Source organism: Lactuca sativa, chromosome 1, assembly GCF_002870075.4.
Source record: "Lactuca sativa cultivar Salinas chromosome 1, Lsat_Salinas_v11, whole genome shotgun sequence".
Taxonomy (NCBI): Eukaryota; Viridiplantae; Streptophyta; class Magnoliopsida; order Asterales; family Asteraceae; genus Lactuca; species Lactuca sativa.
Genome location: NC_056623.2, coordinates 76,796,181 through 76,811,389, shown reverse-complemented (window position 1 = coordinate 76,811,389; position 15,209 = coordinate 76,796,181). Strand labels below are relative to the sequence as shown.

Sequence of the window (15,209 nt, the reverse complement as noted above, 5' to 3'; positions counted from 1 at the left end):
AGTTATGAAAAAAAAACTTTATAACTTCCTATACACATTTTATAACAATCATCAAACAACGTGGGTTCTTCCGAACACAATAACAACAAACAAAAAGAAAATAAATAAAAAAATCAAAGAACACCCAGATTTTCGTAAATATTGACCATAATTTTTTTTTATTAATTTAAATTTTTTTTTCTTTCACATACCACCTAAATTTTGCCGTTTTTGCAAACAATGACGTGCAAAAATCTACAAAAGAAAAAAATTATAAGTCACTTTTATTTTCATAGATGATGGGATGAAGAAATTATATCTATTATAATCATTTTTCTGATTTTTACAATGTTATAAAAAAAAAAGGTTTCAATTTCTGTAATAACAAAACGTTTTACTTCAGGCAATATCGCACCGACAATTGTTAAAATCTACGCGGCATCACCAAATCGAGACTCGAGAGTAGCATTTTGTTTGTATACGCGCGAGAACACGGATCACAAATGTCGAATTAACCACAATTAATAGCAATGTGGCCCACACACCCTGCGTAAACCTTTCTCCCTCTTTTTTCTCACTGCTTTAAATACCTTCCTCCATCACCGACGACGCCATATCCGATCATATCCAGTCCATCGAGAGAAAATCTAGCAGAAAGCTACTCATCCCCGGAGATTTAGCATGGCGGCATCGTCGGCGAGGGTAGATCTGGACGGAAATACGATAAATCCGTTCACAATATGCATGATTGGTGCCGGTGGATTCATTGGCTCACACTTGTGCGAGAAATTGTTGACGGAGACGCCGCACACTGTCTTGGCGGTGGACGTTTACAATGACAAAATCAAACACCTTCTCGAGGGGCCGGATTCCCTTCCTTGGGCTGGTCGCATCCAGTTCCACCGCCTCAACATTAAGAATGATTCGCGCCTCGAAGGTCTTATCAAGTGCTCCGATCTGGTAAAACCTTCAATTGCATTTCTAGATTTGTTTAATTTATTTTTTGTTTTCAATCCTTGATTTTATTTTGTGTTATTAATCCTCTTGGATCTGCATTTTCATCTTCTTCAATGTAAGAGTGAGGAATTTAGGATGTGAATTTCGTTAAGCTGTTACTTGAATACCTCTAGAATCTGGTCAAAGATATTGTGCGTGTTCCATGCTTGAAGCGTAAAGTACTGAAAGAATCCATTAGAACATGTTGATGGCTGCTAGTACTTTGCGGAGATAGTATTCAATAACACGTATTCGTCCGAATGATTGATTTCATTTTATTTTATTTTTGTTGATGTAGACAGTAAATCTAGCCGCGATCTGCACACCGGCGGACTACAATACGCGTCCTCTTGATACGATCTACAGTAATTTCATCGACGCTCTCCCTGTGGTATGATTCACGTTTCTGTATCGTTGATTCGACATATTTTTCATTTCTTCTATATTATAAACTCTTCTACTGTTTCTGATGCTCGATAATTTCAACCAATTCTATGATTTATAAATCGTCAATCTTATCTTCATCTTTTAGGTTAAGTACTGTTCAGAGAATAACAAGCGGCTCATTCACTTCTCCACTTGTGAAGTATACGGGAAAACCATTGGTAGCTATCTTCCCCAAGATAGCCCCTTGCGACAGGTAAGAATTCAGATTTAAAGTAGGTATCTGCATTATTTAATCAATACTTACTTATTAACTCCTTTTTTTTCTTTGATCATAACAATTTACAGGATCCTGCTTACTATATCCTTAAAGAAGATACATCCCCTTGCATTTTTGGCCCAATTGAGAAACAAAGGTGGTCTTATGCATGCGCAAAACAATTGATCGAGAGGCTAATCTATGGTATAAACACATTCTTTTTCTCATCTCTCATTAAATGATTGAATTCACCAATCACCATGGAATTCTCCTCTCATGACTTTGGCTTTCTTTGCAGCTGAGGGTGCTGAAAATGGCCTTGAATTCACCATTGTTAGACCTTTCAACTGGATCGGCCCTAGGATGGATTTCATTCCAGGGATTGATGGTCCCAGTGAAGGTGTTCCCAGGGTTCTTGCTTGCTTTAGCAATGTATGTTTCACCATATCACTGAATTTTATCTATTTAATTACTCAATTTAATCGTTATCTGGACTTAAAAAATGGATTCTTTTGTTTCACAGAATCTTCTCAGACGTGAGCCTTTGAAGCTAGTTGATGGTGGTGAATCTCAAAGGACCTTTGTCTATATCAAGGATGCCATTGAAGCTGTTCTTTTGATGATTGTATGTTACTTATTAGTTATTACAACACTCTTAATTTCAATCAAAGATGAATCTCATTCTTGACTATTTTCTTCACAGGAGAATCCTGCTAGAGCTAATGGTCATATCTTCAATGTTGGAAACCCCAATAATGAAGTTACAGTGAGGCAGCTAGCTGAAATGATGACCAAGGTTAGTGAAAAGGGTATTTTGGGAAAGTAAAAGTTTGGTCCTGTCCTAAGTCCTAAGTCCTAACATTCCATTTTATTGCATATGGCAGGTGTATTCAAAAGTAAGTGGTGAAGATTCAATAGAGACTCCTACTGTTGATGTGAGCTCCAAAGAGTTTTATGGTGAAGGTTATGATGATAGTGACAAGAGAATTCCAGACATGACCATTATTAACAAACAATTAGGTATTTTTATCAGTTATCAGCTACCGGCTACCAGTTACCTGTTATTTTTGGTAATCTAATATATTTATTTATTTAATTAATTGATAGGTTGGGATCCGAAGACATCACTTTGGGATTTGCTGGAATCGACACTTACCTATCAACACAGGACATATGCGGAAGCAGTGAAGCAATCCGTTGCAAAAGCAGTAGCTAGTTAAAGACAGTTAGTGATGTGTGCTTTTAAAACTCAACTTTTCTCTGTATAATGTTTTTATGTGCTGTGAATTGCCACCACCAAAAAAAAATTTGGGTTTTGCTTTTGCTACTTTTGCTTTTCTTTTAGTTTGTTGTCTTTCGGTATTCCATTAAATGTCGTATTTAGGTCTTGGACCATGTCATAATTTATTAATTTATTGTCACATAATATATTACTTTACACTCTACATTCCAACTCATTATTAGATGTCATTTACCAATTTAATGTAACCCGTTTATTACTTGCATGTCTTAACAGCTATTAGGCATGAACATTTGAATCAAAACAACCAAACACATCTCCAAACCTAACTTTAATTCCTATGGATATTTACATCTGAGATGAAAAAGTTTACCTAAAAAGAAATTGAACCCAATGACCAGTTATGCTCCAAAATCAGGATTCCCACTTAACATGTTGAGTTAACGGAAGTCGTCATCAATTGCGTCTAACTTCTTGTCTTCCTGACAAATACCATATGCGACATGAGGCGTGACAAACACCACACTCGAGGTTGCATCATGAGGTACACCATGATGTGTATGTCATGTTTGTTGGATCGAATGTGAAGAAACAAAAAATTTACTGTATTTATGGAGTAACACACAAAAAACCATTTAAATGGAATGAAAATAGATAATATATTTGCAAGAGATAAGTTAAGTAGTCATGATAAAAAAAAACCCACCAACTAGTATATGTATAAGAAGAAACATAATAAGCATACATTGCTAATAAGCTACCAAAGGGCTATAGGCCTAACAATATCAAGAGTTGATGAATAAGTGCCCAATAGCCAAAGGTTGGATATTCAAGTCCACTTTATGATGCAATCGTAGATTTATGATTAGAGTAGTGATATATGTGTAAGTTGTTCTATAAAAAAATCATAGTAACCTCTCCTCCATACCCTAGAAATCAACGTCTTTCCTTCTTTCTCCCTTGAGGAACAATGGGTTCAAGCAAGTCAAAAGAAAGATCAATTTTGGTCAGTTGGTTGGGTAGCAATAGTCTTTCGAGATATGTGTGGATACCGACAGAGATAATTAATCATGAATATTATTCTCCAACATGAGAGGATCCTTATACTCGAGGTAACAAAATCTATCACCCTATGGATTAATTGTTGACCACGTTAGCTATAACCAAACGAAACATCCTTTGTATGAGTTATTTGAAACAATCTTCTAAAATAAAAGTTTATTGTAAAGCCAAAATTCAATTTAAGAAAACAAGTTATGGATAAATGTCATAACCGATCAAGTGCTTAACATTTTAAAGTTCAAAGTATGCGAGACATACTAGGGTATCAGAATATAATCAATAGACAAAGATAAATAAACATCTTACATACACTTTAGATAAAATACACTAAAATCATTATGTTTTTACAAAAAATAGATTTTGACACTGTTATTTTTTGTTACAGTTAGTCGCCAAGTTTTTTAATTTTTGCAATGTTAACCACTTAACTATAAATTTAGTTACATGCTGATGTCTCATTCTTTGGTGAAGTGACATACTTACATGATACTATTTGATTATGTGGTGCTAACTTGCCATGATGTTGTGTTAAAATTGAAAAAATGACATAAAAAATACCAAACTTTATTTTATTTTATTTTATTTTCAATTTGACATTCCAATTTTTTTAAAGCAAACATCATTCTTTCAATTCCGTTCAATGTTGAGTATTTTTCATTTGAAACAATATAATTTGTTCTACATCTGAAACAATATAAACACAATTTTACATTTAAAAACCACATTTTTTATAAATGCTAGTTCTTTTTTTATATACATTTTAACCATATTGTTACGCCAAAATATGTATTATTTATATTATAACCATATTTTTCATTAAATACAAAATTTTAGTATGGCCTTAGAGGTATGAAGTGCACACTTAGTCTCATCTAAACTAATGTAACCTTAGGAAGACGAGGGTTCGGGGGTTACTACGTTGGTGTGGTTCCAAGGGGCGATAATTAGGCCCGTTGGGTTAGGATTTCTGTTCATGATAACGAATGTAACAACATTTTTGAAGTTGGAGTTTCTATGAATAGCCATGTTAGTCCCAAAGGGCCTCAACATGAGATGCAACTCCTTTGTGGACATTTCCAAGTTATTCATATCAAAATCGAAATGAATTGATTATATGTATATGCTAGCTAATCGACCATAATCAACTTCTAACTAAATGAAATTTCAGTTCACTTTTAAAATATGTTTGAAGACTATTCATATAGTTTTGGAATGTAATGGTATGAGGAAAAATTAGGAAGAGTTTTATCAAATTCATGATCTTACTATTCGTCTATGAGACTAATTCCCAAACTACGGTTAATAATTCATTAAGCTAATCCTTTTTGACGTTTTATAGTACTAGATTTTAGTGGATTATCATATAGACGTCACTCAATACAAATTTCATTCGTGTTTAATTTATTAATCCTTAAAATAATTTTTAACCATAATTAATTATTTTCGAAGGTTAAGATTCATACCTGGCTTTGTAGTGTGTAAAGGGATGTCGTAAACACACAAATAAGTTAATTAGATAAGCAATGCATTTTTCCAGTTTCAATCTCTTTTGAAACTCCTGGGTCTTTTGAGATTCATTGAAAATTCAATGACTTGTTAATCTCGGATTGTGTTCATCTCAATTCAAAGATGGGGATGTTGTGGATCATTGAATAGATGGTGAATCCACCATGCGAAACTGCATGTACCTCGATATAAAATTATTCTTGCATTGATTGCCGGTTAACCATACACGCACCTTCAAAAAAATAATTTCACGAGAGTCATATTATTTCTAACTTATATTCTCACAATAATATGATGGTTACCCACACACGCTCCATCATCAGAGTAAAAATGAAATGTAAGTTTTCATGGGTAACACGCAACTCATGTTTTCTTTATATAAAATATGAATTTTTTTTATTACTTTAGTTAATACTTTTATCTTTCAAACACTTATCTAATCAAACTTTTTTGGTAACTCCAATCTCAAAATGCAAAGAGGCGTAGAGGCCTTGAGGGTGGTAAGCCTAGCGGATTTTAAAAACCGACTTCATTCAGAATCGAAGAAATCTCCTTAACCTCTCTCAAATCATAGATTGGGCGAGCCTAGTCATGGTTCGATGATAACATTTCTGCTAAACATGTCAGGGCACATGTTTGTAAGATATATATATATATATATATATATATATATATATATATATATATATATATATATATATATATATATATTAATCTTACCATATACTAATTTTAAACATTTTAAATTTATGCATATCTTTAAATATTCTAATTTAATTCTCTTATTAAATAATATTTAAAGATAAATATTCAAATTTTAATTCAAGATAAATATTCATTTTTTAATTCAAGTTTAAATAATATTCAAATTTAAACTCTAATTAAATAATATTCTAAACCAATCTCCTTATTTGAATATTAAGATTTAAACAATTAAAATAATATTTTAATCAAGCGGTTAAACCACAAATTTTTGAAAAATTGAAAATTTCCAGAATTATGAAAAACGAGAAGGTGTGTCGCGCCCTGCGACATAACAGATTTATTTCAATTTTCTTTGATTTTACAAAGCAGTGCCAAAAACTAAAACTTATTGGTTTTGATACCACTGTTGGGTTTTTATAACATCGATACACTTAATCATGGCAGTAGAAACATACAAAAACTACCTAAGTGTACATGCAACCTAAGATCTAGGTTTTACTAGTTTTAACAACGTACATTAAAATCAATCTAAAAGACGAATAAATTACAAACCTCTTGATTGAGACATTGTGATGGACAACCTTTGCAATGGATGAATGACCCAAAGTAGAATCCCATTAATGTAGTCAGACCCAAGACTCCAAGAAGCAAACACGGAAAACCCTAGTAAGGGTTAAATCGAAATTTCTATATCCCACGAGAGGGGATATAAATTTCAACTTATGGAGAAGAAATAGAGAATGGAGAACGAAATTAGAGTCTTAGGAATCCCTTGGATTTGATCCCAGGCATGGTATTTATCCATGTAAATCCTTTAGACAGTCAAATTCCTAAGGATAATTCTCATCCTTTTCAAAAAGCCGCCTTATCCTAATCCTTTAGGATACAATCGTCCCTATCATTCGTTCTGCAAGGTTCTAGAATATTCCTTTTTAATCTCAAGGATTTTATGAATATTCTACCCTTTTAATCAATTAAAATTATTTAATTAATTACCAAAATAATTTCCAATTAATTTATTAATTACTTAATAAACTAACAACTTATTTTCTCCAATTTCTCATTGTTAATTTTGTCATGCGGCCAACCCAAAATGAACCTGTTATTATTTAGAAATATTACCAACTAGTTAATGATCTTGGACACTATTTCCAACAGTTATGTAAAAAGTGTTGAAAGTAGGTTCCAATAAAAGAAGAATGTTATGTGACTAATTTAACAATCAAAGTAATATAAGTCGGAGAAATTTTTGATGAAATGCCTAATCTTGTAACTGAAATCCATAATGAGGAGCATGTATTTGAAATTCTATGCAAAGAACAAATAGTATATTGTATTGTTGATCATATATGAATATATTGTAAGCAATGCTATAAAAATCATGATTAGTTCCTGATTAATATCTGATTAGTCCCTATGCGCTACTTAGTTGAATAGAAGACGCCTAACGATTACTCCATGCCTACAAAATGAACGAAACAATAGCAAACAATGAAATTTTAACACTTTGAAGAAGGGTGTTGATCCGTACACAACAATTTTTAGCCATACACAACAATTTGTATTTTACATGTTTGTACTGTGCAACTCCACAAAACACAAATTGTTGTGTATGGCCAAAAATTGTTGTGTACGAATCATTACCTTTTGAAGAAGTTATATCTCAATAGAAGCTATTTAAGGAATGATTAATGTTGTATTAATTATATTAACCCATTTTGTTATAATATTTGTGATATTTATGAAATTTGTTATGATATTAGTCATATTTAATTTTTTAAAAGTCAACGAATTAGCAATTTTAGGTCCCCGCTTAATCGCACGATTAATCTTCACCTAGCCGAATAATCATTTAACCCCAACCCACCGACTAGCTAACGTCAAACATTTTTTAGTACCTTGATTGTAAGATATATGTGGAGTCTTGTATTAAACCTTTAAATGAGCCTTTATAAAGAAAGGAAAGACTTCAAAATATACAGAGACATAAAGGACCGTGTCGCACTAATATGGTATACATTAACAATCTTATTCATAGACATGGGATCAATGAGGTTAGATAAGAATGTGTTAAGCCAGGGGTGTGGAGGTCGGCTCTGATACCACGTAAGATGTATTTGAATTTCTATATTAGCTCTCTAAAAGATCCTTTGTGGAAAGAGGAAACACTTCAACATATATACGTACATAAGGGGTCATGTGACAACAACATGGGATGCTAACCCATATAGGGTCATACATTAAAAAAATATTAAAATGGGATGAAATATATAATATAATATATTTATACTTGATAAATATATTATTTACCAACTAAAAAAATAAAAATAAATAATACTCCCTCTGTCCCATAATTATTGTCCACTTTGACTTTTGAAGTATTAATTCATCAACTTTGACCTTTAATATTTATATTTGTGGTATGTATTACTTGATGCAACTTATAACAATGAAAGGAATTTAAAACGCAATCCATTCATATATTTTGCATAACGTATTATATATCAAAAACGAAAATATTTAAGGTCAAAGGTGAAGAATAAAGATTTCAAAAGTCAAAAGTGGACAATATATTTATTATCTACTGATAAAAACAAAATAAATAAATAAAGATTTTGTTTAAGATTTAAATAAAAAATATTTAATAAATCCAATTAATTAATTAAGAAATTAATCTATTAATAAGTTATACTATTAAAGCTGGTCGACCGGAAAAGACCTGAAAAAGCTACCCCGAGTGTTTGTGTAACACCTAGTTTTAGGATGTTTCTAATACCGAGATAGCTAAAGGTCTTGGGGTCAAGGGAATAGAGTCTAGGCCCTTTCGGATGTTAATAATGTTAGGTTAAGTGATTTAAGCTCTCGATTCGTGCTTTGAAGCAAATGGTATAATGGGAAAAGTAATATTCGGGTTTCTTACACGAATTACGGTTTTAGCTCGACATGTATTAAGTCAAAAGTAATTATATAAAGTTTTGGGGCTTATCAATACCTGTCAGTGCATATAAAGATCGTCGAAAGCAGAGTTAAAACGAAGAGGTTATGATTGTTTGAAGCTGAAGTGAAATTAAGTGAAAATCCGTCGTCACGAGGTGACAAACATGTTATTGTATGTTGGGCGGGGCCCGTTTTACCGAGCTCAGCTCGATGCCGAGCGGGGCCCAATGTCGGACGGGGTCCAAAGTCGGGCGGTGCCCACTATATGCTTATTGTATATATGGTATGTGGTATCTTGGGGAACTCACTAAGCTTTGTACTTACGGTTTTTAGTTTATGTTTCAGGTACTTCGGTTTTCAAAGGAAGAGTTCGGGTTGACTGCGTGACACACACACTTACTGTTCCGTATTTGACTTGTTCTGGGATTTATACTCTGATTATAATGTACCTGTTTTATTTAAGCAATTAAATGATGATCCTTTATTTATAAATTAAACGAAAATTTATGTCAGTATTTTTGGGTCGTTACACTATTTCTTTAGGAGTAGCAGTGGCCTCATCGATCTCAACGAGTTGTTTCTCAAGGACATAATCTTTTCCCTCGTATCGAAGATCCATCTTGATGTTACACTATTTCTTCATGAGTAGTAGTGACCTCATCGATCTCAACGAGTTGTTTCTCAAGGACATAATCTTTTCCCTCGTATCGAAGATCCATCTTGATGTTACACATCTAATCATTGTAGTTAGTTCTATCCAATGTTACCTTGGACACGATCGAGAGAAGCGAGAAGTTGTGGGTAGAGTTTTGAGAAGCAAAAGCATCACCATAAGTATACATCTATAGAGAAAAAGAAGTTTTAGTTAGATGACAATAATCCTTAATATTTTAACCCATAATTAATATTTAAGGCTAGGATCCAATATAACAATTCACAACTAAGAAGAAGGATGCCGTAATCTTATTTCAAATTTATGAAAGGTAGGTATAAGTAATTCACTAATTTCGAACTATGAAATTCCTAGATCTTTTTTAGATTAATTGAATCTTATTAATGTCATGTTTAATCTTAGATTATGTTCTTCTATTAGTGAATGGGATGTCGAGGATTACAAACAAGAGGTGAATAACAATACAAATATGCTTGGCACTCTCGATGTCATTTATCATCTCCAATTAATGTGCCGATTAACTACACGCGCTCCATTAACAATGATAATTTTCGAGATGCACATTATTACTCTTTATAGTCATCATTAGTGTGCCGGTTAACCACAAATGCTCCACTAACTACATATAAAACATAATGTGCAATTTTATGGATTAACACACTTTTCATATTTTTCCTATAGTAACTAAGAGTAGGACTTTTAAAAATAGTTTAGTTACTTTATATCAGTATACTTATTAATGAGATTATGTCATATCAAATTCGTTCGGCTAACGACCTTTCACCATACAATAGAGCGGTGGGTAAGAGTGGATACGCAATTTTGGTCATTTTATAGGATGTTTCCTTAAACTCCCTTTATAGTATGGCTTCGTGAATTATGCATATACTAGCGATTTGACTGACTTGTCTTATACTCCCCTTATAGTATGGCTTTGTGGATACCAATTTTGATTTAATATCTAACTTTTAATTAACTATTAATTAAATTAATTTAAATTATATAGGTATTAAACAATTATTTACTATTAAAGTAGTAATTAAATAATTTGAATTTAATCCTAATCCTTACCTTACTAGGTTTTTGAAAATTAAGGCGTATAAGGATTATCCAATTTTAATTATTCTATTTTAACCAATTAAAACAATAATTATCAAATAAGGAAACACTAATATCCCTACCATATTTTCGAAACTTAGGGAGGAAGCAAGGGTTTCAAGAACCCTTGCCCAAGTTGAAATTTATATCCCTTAAGGCTTAATTTCAATAAACCCTAATTTAATGTATTCACCTATTATGCAAATCAATTGAAAACATGTGGCTCTGATACCACAGATGAGTTTTATAGGTTACAAAAAGAAAATTCATGGCGGAAAATAACGTAACCCTTAAGTTCACATGCTACCTAATTTGATCTATGTTTTCACTATTGAAAGTTATAAACTATGAACATCAAAAGAACCCTATGGAAACCCTAGATATTTCGAAAAACATAAAAGGTTAGGGTTTACATACCTTTTAGTTATTGTTGTAAATAACTAATCAAATCCTTCTTCAATAGCTCTTGGAAGCAAGCACCTTGGGCTTCTCTTTGTTGGCTGCATCAGTTGTACTTGACTTTTTCGAACGAAGTTTGAAGTTTTATGTCTCTGATGGTTCACACCCAAACCCTAGAAACTAGGAAACTTGAAAAGAGAGGAGAGGGGAGATATAATTTCGGCTATCATTTTAGGTGGAGTGATGGCTGAAATATGAAGGGTGTAAGGCCTTATTTTTAACTGTTATGAAAATCCTAGATAACCCTAATTTGAATATAATATTATTATTTCAAATTCGGTAATTATCTTTATTCCTTAATTATCTTCAATGGATATTCTAGAAACCCTAGAATATTCCCCCAAAATCGACCAACTCTTATGGGGAATGTTTTGTAACCCTTTTGTTAATTATTAAAAAATTACAGCCTTTTAATTAATCCAATTAATCACAAAATTAATTCTAATTAATTTCTGATTAATTCTTAATTAAATAATGTTATTTCTAATTAATATATTATTTTTATAATATATTAATAAATCATTTATTGCTATTTATTAATCATATAATAAATCAACAAATCAGTCTCTCTTTCTTTCTCTCTCTCTCTCTCTCTCTCTCTCTCTCTCTCTCTCTCTGTAACGCTCAATTTCTGGTATTTAAATTTAATTAAAGTATCTTCATTTCTTAAGGGGTACTCGACGAGTCTGTACCCCGACTCGTCGAGTAGAAGCGGGATGAGCTCGCGATTTAAGTTGGCTACTCGTCGAGTCCATATGTTGGGACTCGGCGAGTCTGCCTGTCTGGATGAAGCCCTAATTTCAAGGGTCTGTACCCTATTTAAACGTCATTATAGCCTCCCACCCCAGCCTCCAACACCTTTAGAGCATTTCCCCTGTAAACACTAGCCCCCATTGTTGATTTTGAGTGTGTTTGTGCTAGTTTGGAAGCTTTGGAAGAGAAGGAAGGAAAAAAGGTCCATAGAAGAGAAAGGAGATCCAGGAGTTAGCTTCCATCTGTTTCTCATTCAGGTAATGAAGTTATTACCTTGTGTATTCCTCCATTAAACCCTCTTTTATGCTTAGTATGTCTTCTTTGGAGCCTTTTATGATTCAAAACTTGAGATATGGACTCTCCTTTGGATGGAAACCTTAGATTTGGACGTTATTGAACTCCAGGAGCTCATTATAGCCACCTTTATGCAATCTTGGCCTTGTTCCAAACCTTAAGTGCTTAGTATTTTAGCCTCATACTCTTGTGCATGCACGTAAAGTTGGAAACTTTACGTGTAAAACTAGTTCTAGAAGCTCAGATCCATGATTTGGAAGCACTAAAATCGATTAGAATCGACTGTATAGTAATAGCATGCTTGGGACTCGACGAGTTGTTCTTCAACTCGGCGAGTTGGTCTTCAAACTCGACGAGTTGTTCATACGACTCGGCGAGTCACAGGCTGGACGTGTTCATATGTTGAAGGAGAACTCGACGAGTTGTTCATACAACTCGGCGAGTCGGATGAAGTTAGACTCGATGTTAGCATCGAAGAAGAACTCGTCGAGTCTTTGCCAAACTTGACGAGTAGAAGCGGGTAGAGGACTAGAATTGATGAAAGGGATACGGCGAGTCCAGTCAACAGGAAGTTAACTTTGACCAGGGGTAAATAGTCATTGTAACCTGAGATTAGTATTCAGTATTTGATTTAGTGTTTATGGGATTTGTAGCCGGGGAGTTCCGGAGCAGCAGTCAGGTAGTTTCAGATTTAGCATCTTGGCAACCAGCGTTACGAGGTGAGTTTCCTTCCAGTAGGAACGGGTCTACGGCCACAATGTTGGCCGTCTAGTTATTAGTAGTTTCGGACTTCGGTCCGAGGCAGTAATTCAGTGTGCTTGATGTCTTTGTGATTCAAGCCTGTCTTTGTGTTATGTGTTCCAGACTTGGGTCCGATTCAGTATGCAGTATATTTGATTATGTTAGTAGTTATGATTATGTTATGTTATGTTTAGTCAGTTTCCGGACTTCGGTCCGATGCAGAGGGCAAGGCCCTGGTTAGTTCCAGGCTTCGGTCCGATGCAGTTTCCGGACTTCGGTCCGATGCAGAGGGCGAGGCCCTGGTTAGTTCCGGACTTCAGTCTGATGCAATTTCCGGACTTCGATCCGATGCAGAGGGCAAGACCCTAGTCAATTCCGGACCCCGGTCCGATGCAGTTTCCGGACTTTGGTCTGATGCAGTGGGCAAGACCCAATATGTGTTTATATGTTGTTGTATGGTATGTGGTAGTTTGGGGGAGCTCACTAAGCTTCGTGCTTACAGTTTCAGTTTTGGTTTCAGGTACTTCCGCTAGCAAAGGGAAGAGCTCGGGTTGATGGCATCGCACCCACCACAACTTCAGTTTTATCCTGGGAGTTTTATTCAGATATTTTGTTATGATACAGTTACTATGACTTTTGAGTATTCATTCCATGGTTCTTGTTATATATGACATTGGATGATGTGATTTTTAGTAACATTAAAACAAAAAATTTTGGGTCGTATTTTAGGTTGTTACTCTCTCTCTCTCTCTCTCTCTCTCTCTCTCTCTCTCTCTCTCTCTCTCTCTCAGAGTCATCTTATTTAATTACTAAGTTTAAGGGCAACCCAAAAGGATTTTGGTAATAATTCAAGTATGTATCAATTTAGTTATTGGCTTAGACACCTAATTCAACACACATCATATTATCATATACACGCTCTTGGGAAAAAGGGGTGTGTGATGATAGGCTTGTGGATTTTTAAGTGGGCTCTTCGTTATTACAAGACGATTGTGTGGATTTATTAGACAAAATATAGAGCTATTATGATAACATGATGTATAAACATCATATTATCATAGTAGACCACATTGTTGTGACACATAATGATAGCAACTAATTAATTTCACTTGAAGATTAAAGGAAGGAGACATCCTTTCGTTGTAGATTTTTATTTTGGTTTTTACCCTATGATGTGTTATCTTGATTATGACAATCGTGGGTTTATATAGTTAAAGATTAAGATACATGTTGCATTATATTGCTATTGCAAAGAGACACCCTTTCATATTATTCTCTTGGCATATATAGCTTCCTGTACCAACACAAATGTTTTTCTATTGAAAACAATAATATACAACAATTTATACATATATAATTCACCAAAATCCATATTTTATTCTGTATTTACAATTTATGGCATCAATGGGTTTAATTGCTTCACCACCTACCTTAAAATGGAAGCCAACACCATAATTTTTCACTTTTGAATATTCTCTTTTACACATGCTTTTATTTGAAGATGTGAGTGTTAAATGTTAATGGTGGCAACATTCAAGTGGGTCCTAAAATGAATTGGACCTATGAGTTGTGATAAATAAAAAAATAATAAATAAGCGGATGTGATTACATGTTTATTTAGTGCTTTTTTTAATATGTTTGTATTAAGTTGCAATCAATATAGAAAATATACGATCGAAATGACGTTCGACATGCTTAATTACTAATAAATTGAAATTATGTTACCATTTTTTTTCCAATTTATCCAAAAAAATATCTAGTACCTTCTTGGGTATGTGATAGATTATTTGTGAAGCAACGAATGTACTCTTTTCCATGGATCCAAGGCTTTTCGATAACTGCACTCCACCTGTTCGACAAAATTCCTCACTCACACTTATCACACCACGCCATCTCCATATTCCACTCCTCTCTCTCTCTCTCTCTCTCTCTCTCTCTCTCTCTCATCATTGTTAATGTGTTCAAGACTCATTCTAAAGCCAGCATCAATAAAAAAACCCACTGAATATACACATACAAAGACTAAAAGACACACATAACATAGCGGTGGTTGTGGTTGTGTTTTGTAGTAAATGGGTGTTGACTCAAAAGCAGGAATCTTGAAATCATTGATGTGTATAGTT

The 15,209-nt window shown here is 33.7% G+C and overlaps 1 protein-coding gene across 1 annotated transcript; it reads left to right on the top strand.

Moving 5' to 3' along the window:
• Positions 1–450: 450 nt before the first annotated feature.
• On the top strand, positions 451–3,063 carry LOC111886038 (UDP-D-apiose/UDP-D-xylose synthase 2). The gene is made up of 9 exons (XM_023882280.3): positions 451–939; positions 1,274–1,366; positions 1,508–1,615; positions 1,708–1,822; positions 1,917–2,050; positions 2,142–2,243; positions 2,322–2,414; positions 2,503–2,638; positions 2,726–3,063. The coding sequence occupies exons 1-9, from the start codon at positions 661–663 to the stop codon at positions 2,836–2,838; spliced, it is 1,173 nt and encodes a 390-aa protein (XP_023738048.2). The 5' UTR covers positions 451–660; the 3' UTR covers positions 2,839–3,063.
• The last annotated feature ends 12,146 nt before the right edge of the window (positions 3,064–15,209 follow it).